The sequence below is a fragment of the Chelonia mydas genome, chromosome 13 (genome assembly GCF_015237465.2).
Source record: "Chelonia mydas isolate rCheMyd1 chromosome 13, rCheMyd1.pri.v2, whole genome shotgun sequence".
NCBI lineage: Eukaryota > Metazoa > Chordata > Testudines > Cheloniidae > Chelonia > Chelonia mydas.
This window is the reverse complement of record NC_051253.2, coordinates 10,949,822-10,963,721: the sequence shown is the minus strand read 5'-3', so window position 1 is coordinate 10,963,721 and position 13,900 is coordinate 10,949,822. Positions and strand designations below refer to the sequence as shown.

Sequence of the window (13,900 nt, the reverse complement as noted above, 5' to 3'; positions counted from 1 at the left end):
AAACATTTATAATTGTTTTTCTTTGTATGTACATACTCCTTTTCCTGCTGACTTTTTCCCCCTCTGTTTTGCTTTCAGGAGTTTTATGAACACACAAAAACACTTTGGCAAGATGAAGGTGTGAAAGCCTGCTACGAGAGGTCTAATGAATATCAATTGATTGATTGTGCACAGTAGTAAGTAGTACTTCTGTTCTGATATATATTGTCAATACCTATAATTTTAGTATTTGCAAATGATAGAATTCACTTTGTTTCCTGACACACACACATTCTGTCCCATGAAAAGAATAAGGTTTCACTGTATAGTAAACATTATCTTAATCAGCCACTTGTGGGACCTCTAAAAATAGTCAGCTAATGGTAGTCTTTACATGTTTGCAATACAATTTTTCTTTAACATTGGAGATCCCTTTAAGCAGTCTTGACAGGGGACTCAATTTTTCCTGAGATAAACTGTGTCTTAATAGTGTATCTGAAAGCCAGTCCCCTTCCTTTCCAGTGACAATCACTTGGACCCCACCTCCTTTTCCACTGGCAATCAAATAAAATCCCTGCGGCATCAGCAATTGTTTACGTGGAAAAGTTATACCGGGAGGAACATCTACTTTATTTGTAGCTTTTTAATGCAATTTAGCAGCTAAAAAGAAGGTGGTGGAACCACCAGCAGGGGCTTGATGCACAGGTCATGCACATTTCAGAATGGGAATCACTTCACTCCCATATTAATATTACTATGTATAGTAATAAATATAGGGATGTTAAGAGATTGGAGGCAGATTTGCAGTTCTTTACTCATAGCATAGTTCAGAAGTTTGGTTGTTTTACTATGTTAGTATGTTTTCTATAAAGATTACTTTATACTTTGGTCATAGTCTTAGAGTTGAAGGCCAAAAGGGACCACCAGAACATCTAGTTCTCGAGTGCATAATGAAACCTTTTTTATTTGGAAGAGTTATAGTTAAAAGGTACCATCTATGAATATTGGAGTCTGTCTTTCTCTTTAGCTTAGGGTAGAAGTCAAAAGCAAGATTTTGTGATTGGGGAAACAGTTGCATCTCATTTCATATAACGATCAGAGGTCTGGAGTGCTTGAGACTGTGTGTTTAGGACTGGGTCTTTCACAAGTTTAAAAGCATTAGATAAAGTAGAATATGATTTTATGTCTCTGTTTACCTCAGACCAAAAGTAAGTCTAAAATTATCTTTGCTATAAAGAGACTGCTTACCATGACTCTTGCACGGTTCTGGGTCTTAAGAAACCACTTTAAAGTTATGACAGTGTTTCTAGGACGATTTTGTTTGACCTGCATTTAGACCCCCCTCCTCTAGGTTACTGATATTTTTCTAGTCCTTTATGTGGTCACTTAAAGTGGTTTCATTGTAAGTTTATTTGCTACACAACAGGAAATATTTAAGGCCTTGGGATTTTGAGTTTGATGTGTAACACTATGCTCTGAAGTGTTGCCCTGTCGTTACTAACGAAACTAGTAAAAACCATGTTTCTGGCAGTGTTTGTTACCTTGCTGTTTCTGCTAGCATAGCAGAAGTAGGTAATATTAGGAACTTGTGCTCCCTCTGTCACGTTGATCTGTACTGGAATGGGATACCAGTTTTATGTTTTGCTTAAGATGAAAACTCAGGAGAAAACTTAAAATATTTTTTGCAGTCATTCATGATTGCTGGACATGGATTTTGTGTTGGGTCAGCAGGCAGGAATGGCCTTTGATGGTTTTACCATCCTGCTCCATCTAGTGGAACATTGATTTTTACAGCATGGGTTGTTGAACCAAAAATAAATTGCAGAATTTTTTCTAGATTATTTTTCATTGTCCAATTTGTTTTTAATTTATTCCACAATCTCAAAGTGCAGATTGTTTTTTAATTTAGAATTTATTGCAACATTTTAGTAGTTCTTTTTATAAAGAATTTTGTCCTTGTTAGTCATAGTTCCTTTTGGTGCTTTTTGATACTGCACTATTCAGTAATTTTCATATCATAGAACCAAAGGGAAAAAGTTGATAATGAGAAATGTTTGCTCAGAAATTAACTCTGCTTCGAAATCACAGCATACCTCATTGCTACTGAATCTTCTGGAAAAGTATCAAAAAGTACTTTTAGTAAAATTATAATGACAGACTGATTATCTTGAAAGTAATCCAGTGGCCACACTTAAAACAAACCAATAAAAGAAATCCACCAAAGACAAAACAGAGATTCCATCATTGAGGGCTATTCTGGTTTCAATGTGAAGACCGCCATTAATAATAGTAATGGCAGCTAGGTTTCTATTCTACAGTAAAATTACTCTTCTAAGTGGACTGTTTGTTCAGAGAAAATATCCAAGGTTTTTAAATGCTTTTTGCTTTTTAAAACTGCAGAGTAAAACAAGAAATGGGCACTACTGAATTTAAATAATAAAAATTCTATTAATCATCTTCTGTTTTCAAAATAAATGTAGTTTCCAAGAAGTTTTTTTGCTCCTCAAAGTTAATCTTTTTAAAAATGTTCAGTGACTTTTGTCTCCTCTGAGCTACTCACACTCTAAGTTTATACAATTTTGCTGTTAGAGATTGACAATTATCAACTTCTAAGGCTGATTGGGGTTTTTTTGTAAATATGTATTACTTTTTACCATAGTCATGTTCACTAGGACTGCTTCCAAGTGTGTATTGCTTAGTGTGTAATACATAGTTGTTTTTTACAGGAGCAGTCTAATTATTTTATTTATATATGTTTATATATATATATATTACTAATAAGCATGTTTGCGCTCTTGCAGGTAGTGTATTAATGTACAAAAGGGTTTGAAAGATACAGGACACTTGGGTTTCATAAGTTGTTTAAAACCAAGCTTTTTAGTCTTTCTATAAAGTAACAGTGAAGAAATCAACTTGGAATTTATGTATTTATTTGGCATTCCAAAAGTTTGCTTATCAAAGGTGAACTTGACCCATCCCTGTGCAGAGCCTGCAGAAAGCCCACACAAAGCGTGCAGGAAGAATGGAGGTTGAGGGATGGCATCTGCCTTCAGTCAGTGGGCAGGCTGTGATCCAGCCCCTGCATGGCTACTGTTCCAGCCAGTGAGCTAGCACAGCAGCCACTGCCCCCTCCATGGATCCTCTTATGCATTTTTGGGGGCAGACTCTGTGACTCCTCCCTTTCATTTCCCACTTGCTTATTTGGAGCCAGAGCTGTAGTCCTCTTGGCAGTGCAAAGGGAGCATGGAGACAGACCTGCATGGTCTTTCCACATGCATGCCTCCTTGCACAGCGGCACAACGGAAGTTAAAATTATTCAGAGGGGTGGGCCTTCTGTATTAGGGCGAGACACACCTCAAGCCAGCAATTTGTGTGTAATGGTGTGTGAATTGAGCTTTATTTTTCCTAGGTTTGGGGCTTGCATTCTGTTTCTTCTCTCTGAATCCATCTGCCTATCTGTAACTTGCCAAGATGGAAAGACTAAGCCCTGCCCCATGGCCTACATTGACCTTCATTCTTTTAGAAATTAAAAAGTGAAATAATTTGGCCCCTCTAGTCTCTTTTTTTTTAAGTGGAAAAATCTGAGGAGTTGGCTGGTCTTACTTCTGCATAGCTTTGTTTCTCCTTTTATAGTTGGGGGGGGGGGTGGTGTTTAAAGAGGAAAGTTGATTCTCTATATTGAGAGAAAGAATAGCTATTTTCCAACAGAGGGTTCCAAGATATTTTAAATTATGATGTTACTTTTAGGTCATGTTGAAAAGCAAGAGATTTTGGGATGTGCAGACTCACTCTTTCACAGACCAAGAAAAGTGCACCCATGTGTAGAGCAGAGGCGCTTATCCTAGCTGCCTCTCCCATCGTCATGAAAGAAGCCCCATCCCCTATCTAATCAGTCATATTTTTAGAGCACACTTCACTGTATTGTCTAGGCATCAGTATCTTGGAATAGTATCTCTCTCCCATGCATGTCCAGCAGCTAAGCCCTATAGTTACTTTATCCTGACTATTTAAAAACTTCAGCATCTTCCCATGGTAGGTTAAATATTTAATGCACCCGGAATACCTCTTTCTTTCTCTTCCCCTTCCTCCGCACCGAAATAGGCTTTATGATGAAATTTACATAGAATTACTTGGGAGGTGCAGGGCTGTAACTTTAACTGTAAGAACAACTCTTCGGCTGTCTTCTGTCCCTCACTTACGCCTTTAATACCCCTCTTCCAGTTCTGCAGCTTGAAACTATACCCAGGTTTGCTGAGAGTAAATAAAATTTGTCAGCATAGTGGCATCTCTGTTGATTTTGAAAGAGTAGCTGCCTCTACTTATCATGAGCTTTACTGTGCTTCCTGCTTACTAACGCTTGTAGTTTCAGGGGAGTAGGAAGGAGACTGTTTCCCTTCTCTTAACTGAACTTAGTAACTAGTTACTTTCAGTTCTGTTTTTAGAAAATGTGTTGTCTGGGAGCTTTCATCAGTTTCACTCAATAGGGAATGTTCTGTAGGTGTGAGAAGGGAACTACATTGAGGAGGAAAATAGGACTCATTGTCCTTGAATATTCTAGAGATTCACATTGGGGGGAAAAACAGAAATGTTTACAGAAGTTGCCCTGTCGTATTTATCATTATTTCTGGCTGGTGTTATAGAATACAGAAAACTCAAAGCAATGATAGATGATTTAACAACATTCCTGTCTAGTCCATGAAGAGCACAAAACTGCATTTTTATTCAAAGATACACATTACTATTTAATATTAAAGAACGTAAGGTTCATTGTCTCCATTTTACTGCCTCAGTACTTGTTTGCAGCAGCAAAGGCACATTTCTGTAGCTTGAATTTGGTTTTGTCTTGTAATAAAGCTTCACTGCATCGTATTAATGGGTGGGATAGCCATTGTGAACTATCAGCTGAATTTTAATGGTTAATGGGCAAGTGAAGCCACACAGCTACAAAACAATAATAATCATCACAGAATACACACTGGTGTGGTTATATGTATTGAGGTAGCACCTGTGGGGGGAGGGCCCCATTTTACCTGGTACTGTACAAACACATAACAAATTTGTTGTGGTTCAGATTTGTAAAAGTATTTAGGTGCCTAAAGATGCAGATAGATGCCAAAATACCTTTAAAATTTTTATCCTCTCTTCTTCGATTTTGACATTTATAATTTATTTTAAAATAGTTGTAATGCTTAGTGTACTTGTCAATGTTCCGCGGTGCATTTTGTAAAAGTAGTGAAATCTTAGTAATGTGAGTCCTCACTACAGCCTCTGCTGTTAAATCTTTCAGAACTGGGGAGATCACTGTTTGTATATGCAGACACTTGAGGTATGGATTAACTAGGTTCTAATGCATTGTCTTGATGCTGTGCTCTTGATTAATCAGACTGCTTCCTGTCACTAATGTTCAAGGCAGTCTTTACATCGATCTACCTTGCAGTTTGTATAATGTGTATAAGGAATAAAATCCATTAAGGGACATAATCTCATTTGGAGGGCTGTCTTGTTATCAGAAAATACAAGTTGCACTGATTGTTGTCTTAAATATATTACCAAAACCACATGATTCCAGAACACAAGTGTATCGAGTTAATTCAGCAGGGCCATTAATTTTGCTGTAATTTCTGAATGAGTTAATATTCTACTTTTGTGAAACTGGATACAGTAGGAAACATTAAGAGTCTAAATATATATTAAAAAAGGAATGTATTAAGATTTAATTTATGGTCTAGGAGCTCAAGGATCAGACTACAGTAATTGCTACCATTTTTTCATGAGGAGACTTTTGCCTGATCAAGCTGTCCACACAGATTGTTAACATTTTTTAAACCCACTTCAGAAATTGTGCTGTATACACAGCAAATGTTTTTAGTCAAGTGCAATCTTATCCCACACAATCCTAAAACTAATCTGAATAATTATTTTAATGTTTTAGGGCTCAGCTAGTGTAGGCGGGTCTGTTAAAACCAGCTGTTACTGAAGTTGTGAGATACTTCCCATGATAGGACCCTGTTTTCAGGTGCTTATAACTTTGCCACACTTTAATAATTTGGTATGAAATTTTGCATGCCAAGTGTCTGCCTCAGGCTGAATTTTTTGGGAAAATTTTATCCAATACGGTTCAGCCATTTCCAAGAGCAAGACTAGGGGAAAATGGATTGTTTTGCCCAAATTAAAAAGTTGGGGTTTTTTGAAAAGTTCTAGCCACCCCCATGCTTTAGAGCAGGGACTTTAACTTTGTTTGAGGTGGCTTTTATGTCAGGGATATGACTTTTGGAGTCTGTGAAATCTGCCCAAACTTGGCCAAGGAATAAGCCTTTGAAAAAACGCAGTTTGCACATACAGTAGCACCTCCGAGTTACGAACACGTCAGGAATAGAGGTTGTTCGTAACTCTGAAATCTTTGTAATTCTGAACAAAATTTTATGGTTGTTCTTTCAAAAGTTTACAACTGAACATTGACTTAATACAGCTTTGAAACTTTACTATGCAGAAGAAAAATGCTACTTTTAACCATCTTAATTTTAATGAAGCAAGCACAAAAACACTTTCCTAACCTTGTCAGATCTTTTTTAAACTTTCCCTTTATTGTTTAGTCTTCTACATTTAACACAGTCCGGTACTCTATTTGCTTTTCGTTTGTTTGCTTGTTTCTGCTGCTGCCTGATTGCGTACTTCTGGTTCCGAATGAGGTGTGTGGTTGACCAGTCAGTTCGTAACTTTGGTGTTCTTAATTCTGAGGTTCCACAGCACTCAGTACACTTCTTAGATTTCAGCAGCTAAATTCCCTCAAGATTCCCTCTGCACTGGGCATTCGTCAGTGTAGAGCTTTGGGATGCTATTGGCTATGTGGGATTCAGGCACCTGAACTGAGAGCAGGGAGACCATCTCTCCTGTGCTCTCAATTACTCTCTGCTGACATGAAGTCTGAAAACTGGCCCCACCCCGTCCCTGTCTTTTCCCCACACGCCCCACTTACTCCTCTCCCAGCCTCCTCCCATTGCTCGCTGCTCTCCCCCCTCAGTTCCAGAGCGAGCATTCCCAAGGGACTTGCAAACCCCAGCTCCAGCAGGCTGCCTGAGAGCGCAGATCAGAAGAGCCCTGCGGCTGTATGGGAGCAACCAGACAGCCCCACTGACCAGCTAGGACACGGCTCTCCTCACAGACTCAGAGATATTAAGATCAGAAGGGACCATTATGATCATCTAGTCTGACCTCTGCACAATGCAGGCCACAGAATCTCACCAACCCACTCCTGCAATAAACTTCTCACCTATGTCTGAGCTATTAAGTCCTCAAATCATAGTTTAAAGACTTCAAGGTGCAGAGAATCCTCCAGCAAGTGACCTGTGCCCCATGCTACAGAGGAAGGCGAAAACCCCCCAGGGCCTCTTCCAATCTGCTGTGGAGGAAAATTCCTTCCCGACCCCAAATATAGCGATCAGCTGAACCCTGAGCATGTGGTCAAGATTCACCAGCCAGATACCCAGGGAAGAATTCTCTGTAGTAACTCAGATCCCACCCCATCTAACATCCCATCACAGGCCATTGGGCCTATTTACCATGAATAGTTAAAGATCAGTTAATTGCCAAAATCATGTTATCCCATCATACCATCTCCTCCATAAACTTATCGAGTTTAATCTTGAAGCCAGATAGGTCTTCTGCCCCCACTGCTTCCCTTGGAAGGCTATTCCAGAACTTCACTCTGATGGTTAGAAACCTTCATCTAATTTCAAGTCTAAACTTCCTGATGGCCAGTTTATATCCATTTGTTCTTGTGTCCACATTGGTAGTGAGCTTAAATAATTCCTCTCCCTCTCTGGTATTTATCCCTTTGATATATTTACAGAGAGCAATTATATCTCCCCTCAACCTTGTTTTGGTTAGGCTAAACAAGCCAAGCTCCTTGAGTCTCCTTTCATAAGACAGGTTTTCCATTCCTCGGCTCATCCTAGTAGCCCTTCTCTGTACCTGTTTCAGTTTGAATTCATCCTTCTTAGACACAGGAGACCAGAACTGCACATAGTATTCCAGATGAGGTCTCTCTCCTGCCTCTCTGCTCCCCTGCATCTCTCTGTGCTACCTGCCCCGCAGCCCCCTTCCCTGCCTGCTTGAGCTCTCCCTGCCCTGGAGCTGCCTGAGAGCGTGGATGGAGGAAGTGCCAGCTGGAAGAGCAGCTTGTGTTCCTTTCCTCCTGGGCCATGCCATGCCCACTGAGAGCCCCTTATTCCATGCCCACTGAGAGCCCCTTACCCAGCTCATCATGGGCCCCCACACTCTGTCCTCCACTGCAGCACTGCAAACCATGCTCCTTGAAGGGGTCACCTGTGGCCAAAGCTGGTGCATCCATGCTGCCACGGGAGCCACCACTACAGGGCTGGGCGACTTCCTCCCCACATGCGGTAACTGGACTTCTGGTGTTCGGTCAGTACATCTGACTGGACACTCCCAGGTTCCCTTTTCGGCTGGACACCTGGCAATCCTATGCTGACATCCTAACTTGAGTCCCGTGCATGCACAAAAACCCTTAGCTTGAATGTTGTGTTAGCTGGCCCATCAGGAGGTATAGGCCAGAGCTAGCTAGTTCAGGGCTTCTCACAACAGTTTTTTTGGTGGCCTCAGAGTGGTGGCCACTCTGATAATTGTGTGGTGGTCACTCTGACAATTTTTGCTAAAATACTTAATTAACTTCAGGAAAAACAAATAAATATACATGTCCAAATTTATTTACGTAGAGTTTCTTTTTGCAGACTCAATAATAAACATAACATACAGTTGTCTCTATTCTTTACTGGATCTAAACAAAATACAGATACAAATAAGGTGCTTTGCACATTCTTGTCTTTTTGTTGTTGTTTCTTTTGCTTTTTTGGTTGCTTTTTTAAAAAGACTTGCTAGCTAGTAAGTCTGTTGCTGTGAAAAGTAATATTTGTTAATATCACTTTTCACAGCAGACTTACTAGCTAGCTGGAAGGCTGTGAAAAGTGATATTAACAAACATACAAATATCAGTTTTCACAGCAGAGTTACTTAACCCTGGAAAGCCAGGGGACAAATTTAGCCCTGGATGGGGAGGTGGGTAGGGAGACAGAGGGGTCCAGGGGTGATGCGGGGATGGTGGTGATCCAAGGGATGGTGGTGATCCAAGCACATGCTTCCGTGTGACTGGGGTAAAGCCCCTTGACAAGCCTTCTGCTCCCCCACCCCAGGGCTGAAGCCCAAAGCCAGAGCCTCACTGCCACGGAAAGGTGGGAACTCTCTGGCTACCTGTTTTTCCAGTGTTTGTGGCTCCATGAGGGGTCAGGGTCCAACCCACGCTGGGAGCCCTGGGAGAGGGGGTCCACTCGCCCCCCCCCCCCCCCCCCCCGGTCACTGCCCAGGAAATTGTGGCCACAGGAAAAGCTCCTGGTGGCCGCATTTGAGGAACGCTGAGCTAGTTGGCACAACTTGTCAGGTGCTAATGCAATCACTCTGTGTTACTAATGCAATCATTCTGTGCGGTAATCCAGTCCACTCTGTGCAGCCAAGTGTTACTTGCAATGTGGCCACTAACTCAAGCCAGGCTAACTCAAGAGGCATTAATTTGAGTGTAGATAATTCAAGATAAATCTGTAGTGAAGACATAGGGTTGGTCTTCACTGAAAACGTACACGGGCATAACTATGGGCTAATCTACACTGGCAATGTTAAGGTGCTGCCGCGGCAGCGCTTTACCATGGCTTGTGTAGTCGTGGCAGGCCACTGGGAGAGAGCTCTCCCAGCGCTCGAAAAAGAACACCTCCCCAAGGGGCGTAGCTACCAGCGCTAGGAGTGCGGTTCCCAGTGCTGGTGCACTGTCTACACTGGCACTTCACAGCACTGAAACTTGATGCGCTCAGGGGTGTGTTTTTTCACGCCCTTGAGCGAGAAAGCTGCAGCGCTGTAAAGTGCCAGTGTAGACAAGCCCTGTGTCTGTCAAGGATGTGAAAAGTCCACACCCTTGAGAGATGTAGCTATGCTGACCTAACTCAGCTATGCTGTGCTGACCTGACTATAGACAGTTTTGGGGTGACAGAAGAATACTGTTGATCTAGCTACTACCTGTCAGGGAGGTGGATTAACTACAGCGATGGGAGAACCCCTCCTGTCACTGTGGGGAGTCTCTACGCATGGAAGTGCGACTGCTGTTGCATTTTAAGTGTAGACATAACCATAGCCTCTGTGATGCTAGTCAAGTCACTTAAACTAAACTTTTCACACTTGATCACTAATTGTGTTCTATTTTCTAGATCCCCAACTAGAGACCCTGGGGTCTCATTTGCTGAGCACTCACAGATGCTACTGAAGTAATGGGAGCTGTGCTTTGAACATATAAAGTGCTATATAACATTAAGTACTCTGAAAAATCACTTCCTGGGCATCTCAAATTGGGCACTCAAAATCAGTGGATAGTTTTGACCTTAATCTCTCCATGCCCCAGTTCCCCATCTGTAAAATGGGATTAATAATGTCCCCTCATGTCACAGGAGTGTTGTGAAAATATTTTTGTTAATGTTTGTGAAGGACTTAGTGATGAGCACCATAGAAAACCTCATGTGGAAATTATTTCTGTTTTCAATGCAGACGGGTTTGAAAAGTGTGCAGCAAATATAACCACACACTGAACAATGAGGAAAAAATAAAGTATTTGAATAGATGCTCATAAAGTGAGCACCGTCCATCCTGTGCACCAAATGAGGCAGGATCCTGTGAAAAAATATTATGCCATCACGTAATTAATGACTGTGTCATAATGCATATATATAAGGGGGCCAAATTAGGGTTGCACTCGCAACCATAATTCTTTCATTTCCTAGCTTTTGAATGCTTGACTTTGCAACCTTCATCATAATCTTTTAACTTAGTTTTTGTATGTGTAATGTTAGAAATAGCCTCTGCAGCAGCTGAACCACAGGTTACTTCATAGATCTGCCGTGCCTGCTGATTCTTTGAGGTAATTGGGGAAAGTTCTTCAAACTCTCGTCCCAGACTCCATCCAGTCTGGTGACCATTTTAATGGCTACTTGGATCATGCTCAGGGAGCCTCTTAAAACTGTACCCGATAATGAACTCTTAGAGCTGATGTCAGTCAGAGAAGCTTCATTTGTGACTGGAGATAGATGAACCATTTTATAAATGAGAACAGTCCTGAGCTCTTTAATAGTAATATAATAGTTAGCACTTGTACAACATCTTTCATCCAAGGATTTCTCTCTCTTTTTTTTTTTTTTTAAAGCCTCACAAACACCCATAGAGTGGGTAGGAACAATAAGTTGTGTTCCCCTTTCACAGGGTCAGTTAAGGCAAAAAGGATTTAAGTGACTTGCTCAGGATCCCATGATGCCTAATCCAAAACCCATTGAAGTCCATGGAATGACTGACTGACTGCAGTAGTCTTTGGGTCAGGCCTAAGCAAGTGAGAGGCAGAGTTTGGGAATAGAACTTTCCTAGTGAATTTACACAATTCTAAGCAGTGGACTGTGCCCCCCAACATTTGAATTTCTGGTTTAATTAGCTTTGGCTTGCCTAGGGTACCTTGTTTACAATTTGATTTTTGGTTCATTTTAATACTGTGCTTTTTATGCACATCTCTTAGCTGACACTTTGACTGGAGTGGAAAGGGAAACAGTGTGAGAGAAGCTATTCGCAAGCCATTTCACACTCCTCCAACATCAGGAAGGGCTGGAAGTAGCGTGAGAGAGCCTGTTCTCACGCTATTTCCTGCTTGAATGCCTTGCTATGTTTTCTTCTGCTGCTGTCTGCCATTTCAGAGAAGGAGAAAGCTAGGGGAGGTTGCCAGTGTAGGTACAGTGGGACACGTTTCTTGTAATTCAACACCAGCAGAGCTACTTTGATGGCCTGAAAATGAGCCAGGCAACTCCAGGAGAATTTTATGAATAATAATTTTTAAAAATTCATTTGTTTTTAACTACTTTAGCAGGAAGAGTGCAGTATAGTAATTCTGCACAATAGCACCAGCTGATAAAAAGCCAGCCGGCACGGATGTGTGGGGATTTTATTTTTAATTTGTCATGGTGTTGGAACTCTTTATTTTTAATCTGTGTTTTTATTGTGTGTGTTTTCTGTGAGTCTGTCCAGTAGCGAAGGGTAGGCAGTTAAGACCCCCAAGTTTACTACTTGATAATCCTCCTCCACACTGACTGCATTTTGTTACAAGCTTCTCTCTCACTCTTGCCAATAAAGAGGGTCTCCTGCTGAAAGTCAGTCCTTTACAGGTAATACCTGGCTTAATGGGGCCACTTTTGTGTTAGCCTAGCTTCCTTTTCCTAGTATTTATTAAAATGGCTCCAATCTCTTTTCAGAGTAGCAGCCGTGTTAGTCGGAATTCGCAAAAAGAAAAGGAGGACTTGTGGCACCTTAGAGACTAACAAATTTATTTGAGCATAAGCTTTCGTGAGCTACAGCTCACTTCATCGGATGCTGTAGCTCATGAAAGCTTATGCTCAAATAAATTTGTTAGTCTCTAAGGTGCCACAAGTACTTCTAATCTCTTTGTTTAGTACCATTTTGATTTGGTGGCTGAGTCCCATCCCTTGACACAGTTCTGTGGGCTACTTATGATGTGTCACATTCAATATTCTTTCAAACAGGACAGAGGCTCTATGGCCCCTATTCAGACGTGAATGAATAGATCCTTACAGCATCACTGGGTGGTTGGGAAATATTATTATCGCCATTTTACAGGTGGAATACTGAAGCAAAAAGACTGTTACTTGTCCGAGGCCACGCAGGGAGTCTGTGTGGAATCTGGGAATGGAGCCCAAACTCTTGATTGATAGTCCAGTGCCTTAACCACAAGACCATCCTACCTCATCCAGAGCACGTGATCACCACCACAGATAGATAATTGGTGACTGGAGCCCCATCCCTACCTCTGTTCATCGCTTAGAAAGTAGTGGTCCACATCCCCAAACAAACTTAAAGGTGCCAGGTTGGGCTGGCTGCCCGACCCCCTGAGTATGTACGTGGGTGGCTAGTCCATGTCACTGCAACTACATTGCTATTTTTAGCGTGCTAGCTCAAGCAGAAATAGCATGTCTGTCTACCTGCACTGTGAAGCCCTCTCCTTGGAGAGACGAAACAAAGAGATTGGGTTGGAACTGGCTCCTCTTAAGAGTCCCAACCTGACCCTGCTTCCAAGCAGATCCTCCCTTTTCCTGCTCATAGCACACCCTAACAGCACTTCACAACCTAGGAAACTGGATTGTCCAAAGTGTTAACACTGAATAATCCCCAGTGCCTTTAAGATTTAAGGATGAGCTATCATCAAAATGCTTAGTGGCTGATTTTCAGAAAATGAGCATTCATTTTAGCTGTAGGTTCCGTTAATTTCACATGCTAATAGTGCATTTGCTCATGCAGATAGTCATGCCTACATATCCATTTGCATGTTCAAATCTCTAACATGTATGCAAAGTCATGGCAACTGAGTTAACAGAACAGGTGTGCAGTTGCATGTATACATTTTTAAAAAAACTACAATTAATCTGTTGTACAGTGTCTACTGGAATAAAAAAAGTTTTCAAATAATTTTCTCTAGTAAAATTGCATTTTGTTTTAGGGCTAGGTAGAGCCATAAGGGTTTTGTTCAGATAACCAGTTAGACTTTCTCCCTTCTAAAAGAAAGGAGTACATTTAAGATTGTTTTGAATGGCAAAGGCACAAGGAGTCAGCTGGTGACATGTATGCTGAAGTGACAAGCACAATAAAATTCTGGGCTGCTAAAGAATATATACATTGATGCGAATCTGGAAGATCATTTGCTCAGCATATGTTCTGTTTCTAACACTTTTTACTTTTAATAGGCTATTTTAAAATCAAAGTTAATATGAAAGAATGTGATCACATGAGTAAGCACTAAATTATAATTTTGAAAACAGAT

The 13,900-nt window shown here is 41.1% G+C and overlaps 1 protein-coding gene across 6 annotated transcripts in view; it reads left to right on the top strand.

The window, feature by feature from the left end:
* The window catches only part of GNAS (GNAS complex locus), a 255,492-nt gene that overhangs the window by 192,826 nt on the left and 48,766 nt on the right, over nt 1–13,900 (top strand). For all 6 annotated transcript variants that reach the window (XM_037877186.2, XM_037877182.2, XM_037877184.2 and 3 more), the window contains one exon: nt 79–176. In XM_037877186.2, coding sequence (XP_037733114.1) covers nt 79–176 — 98 coding nt within the window. The remainder of the gene's footprint in view (nt 1–78; nt 177–13,900) is intronic.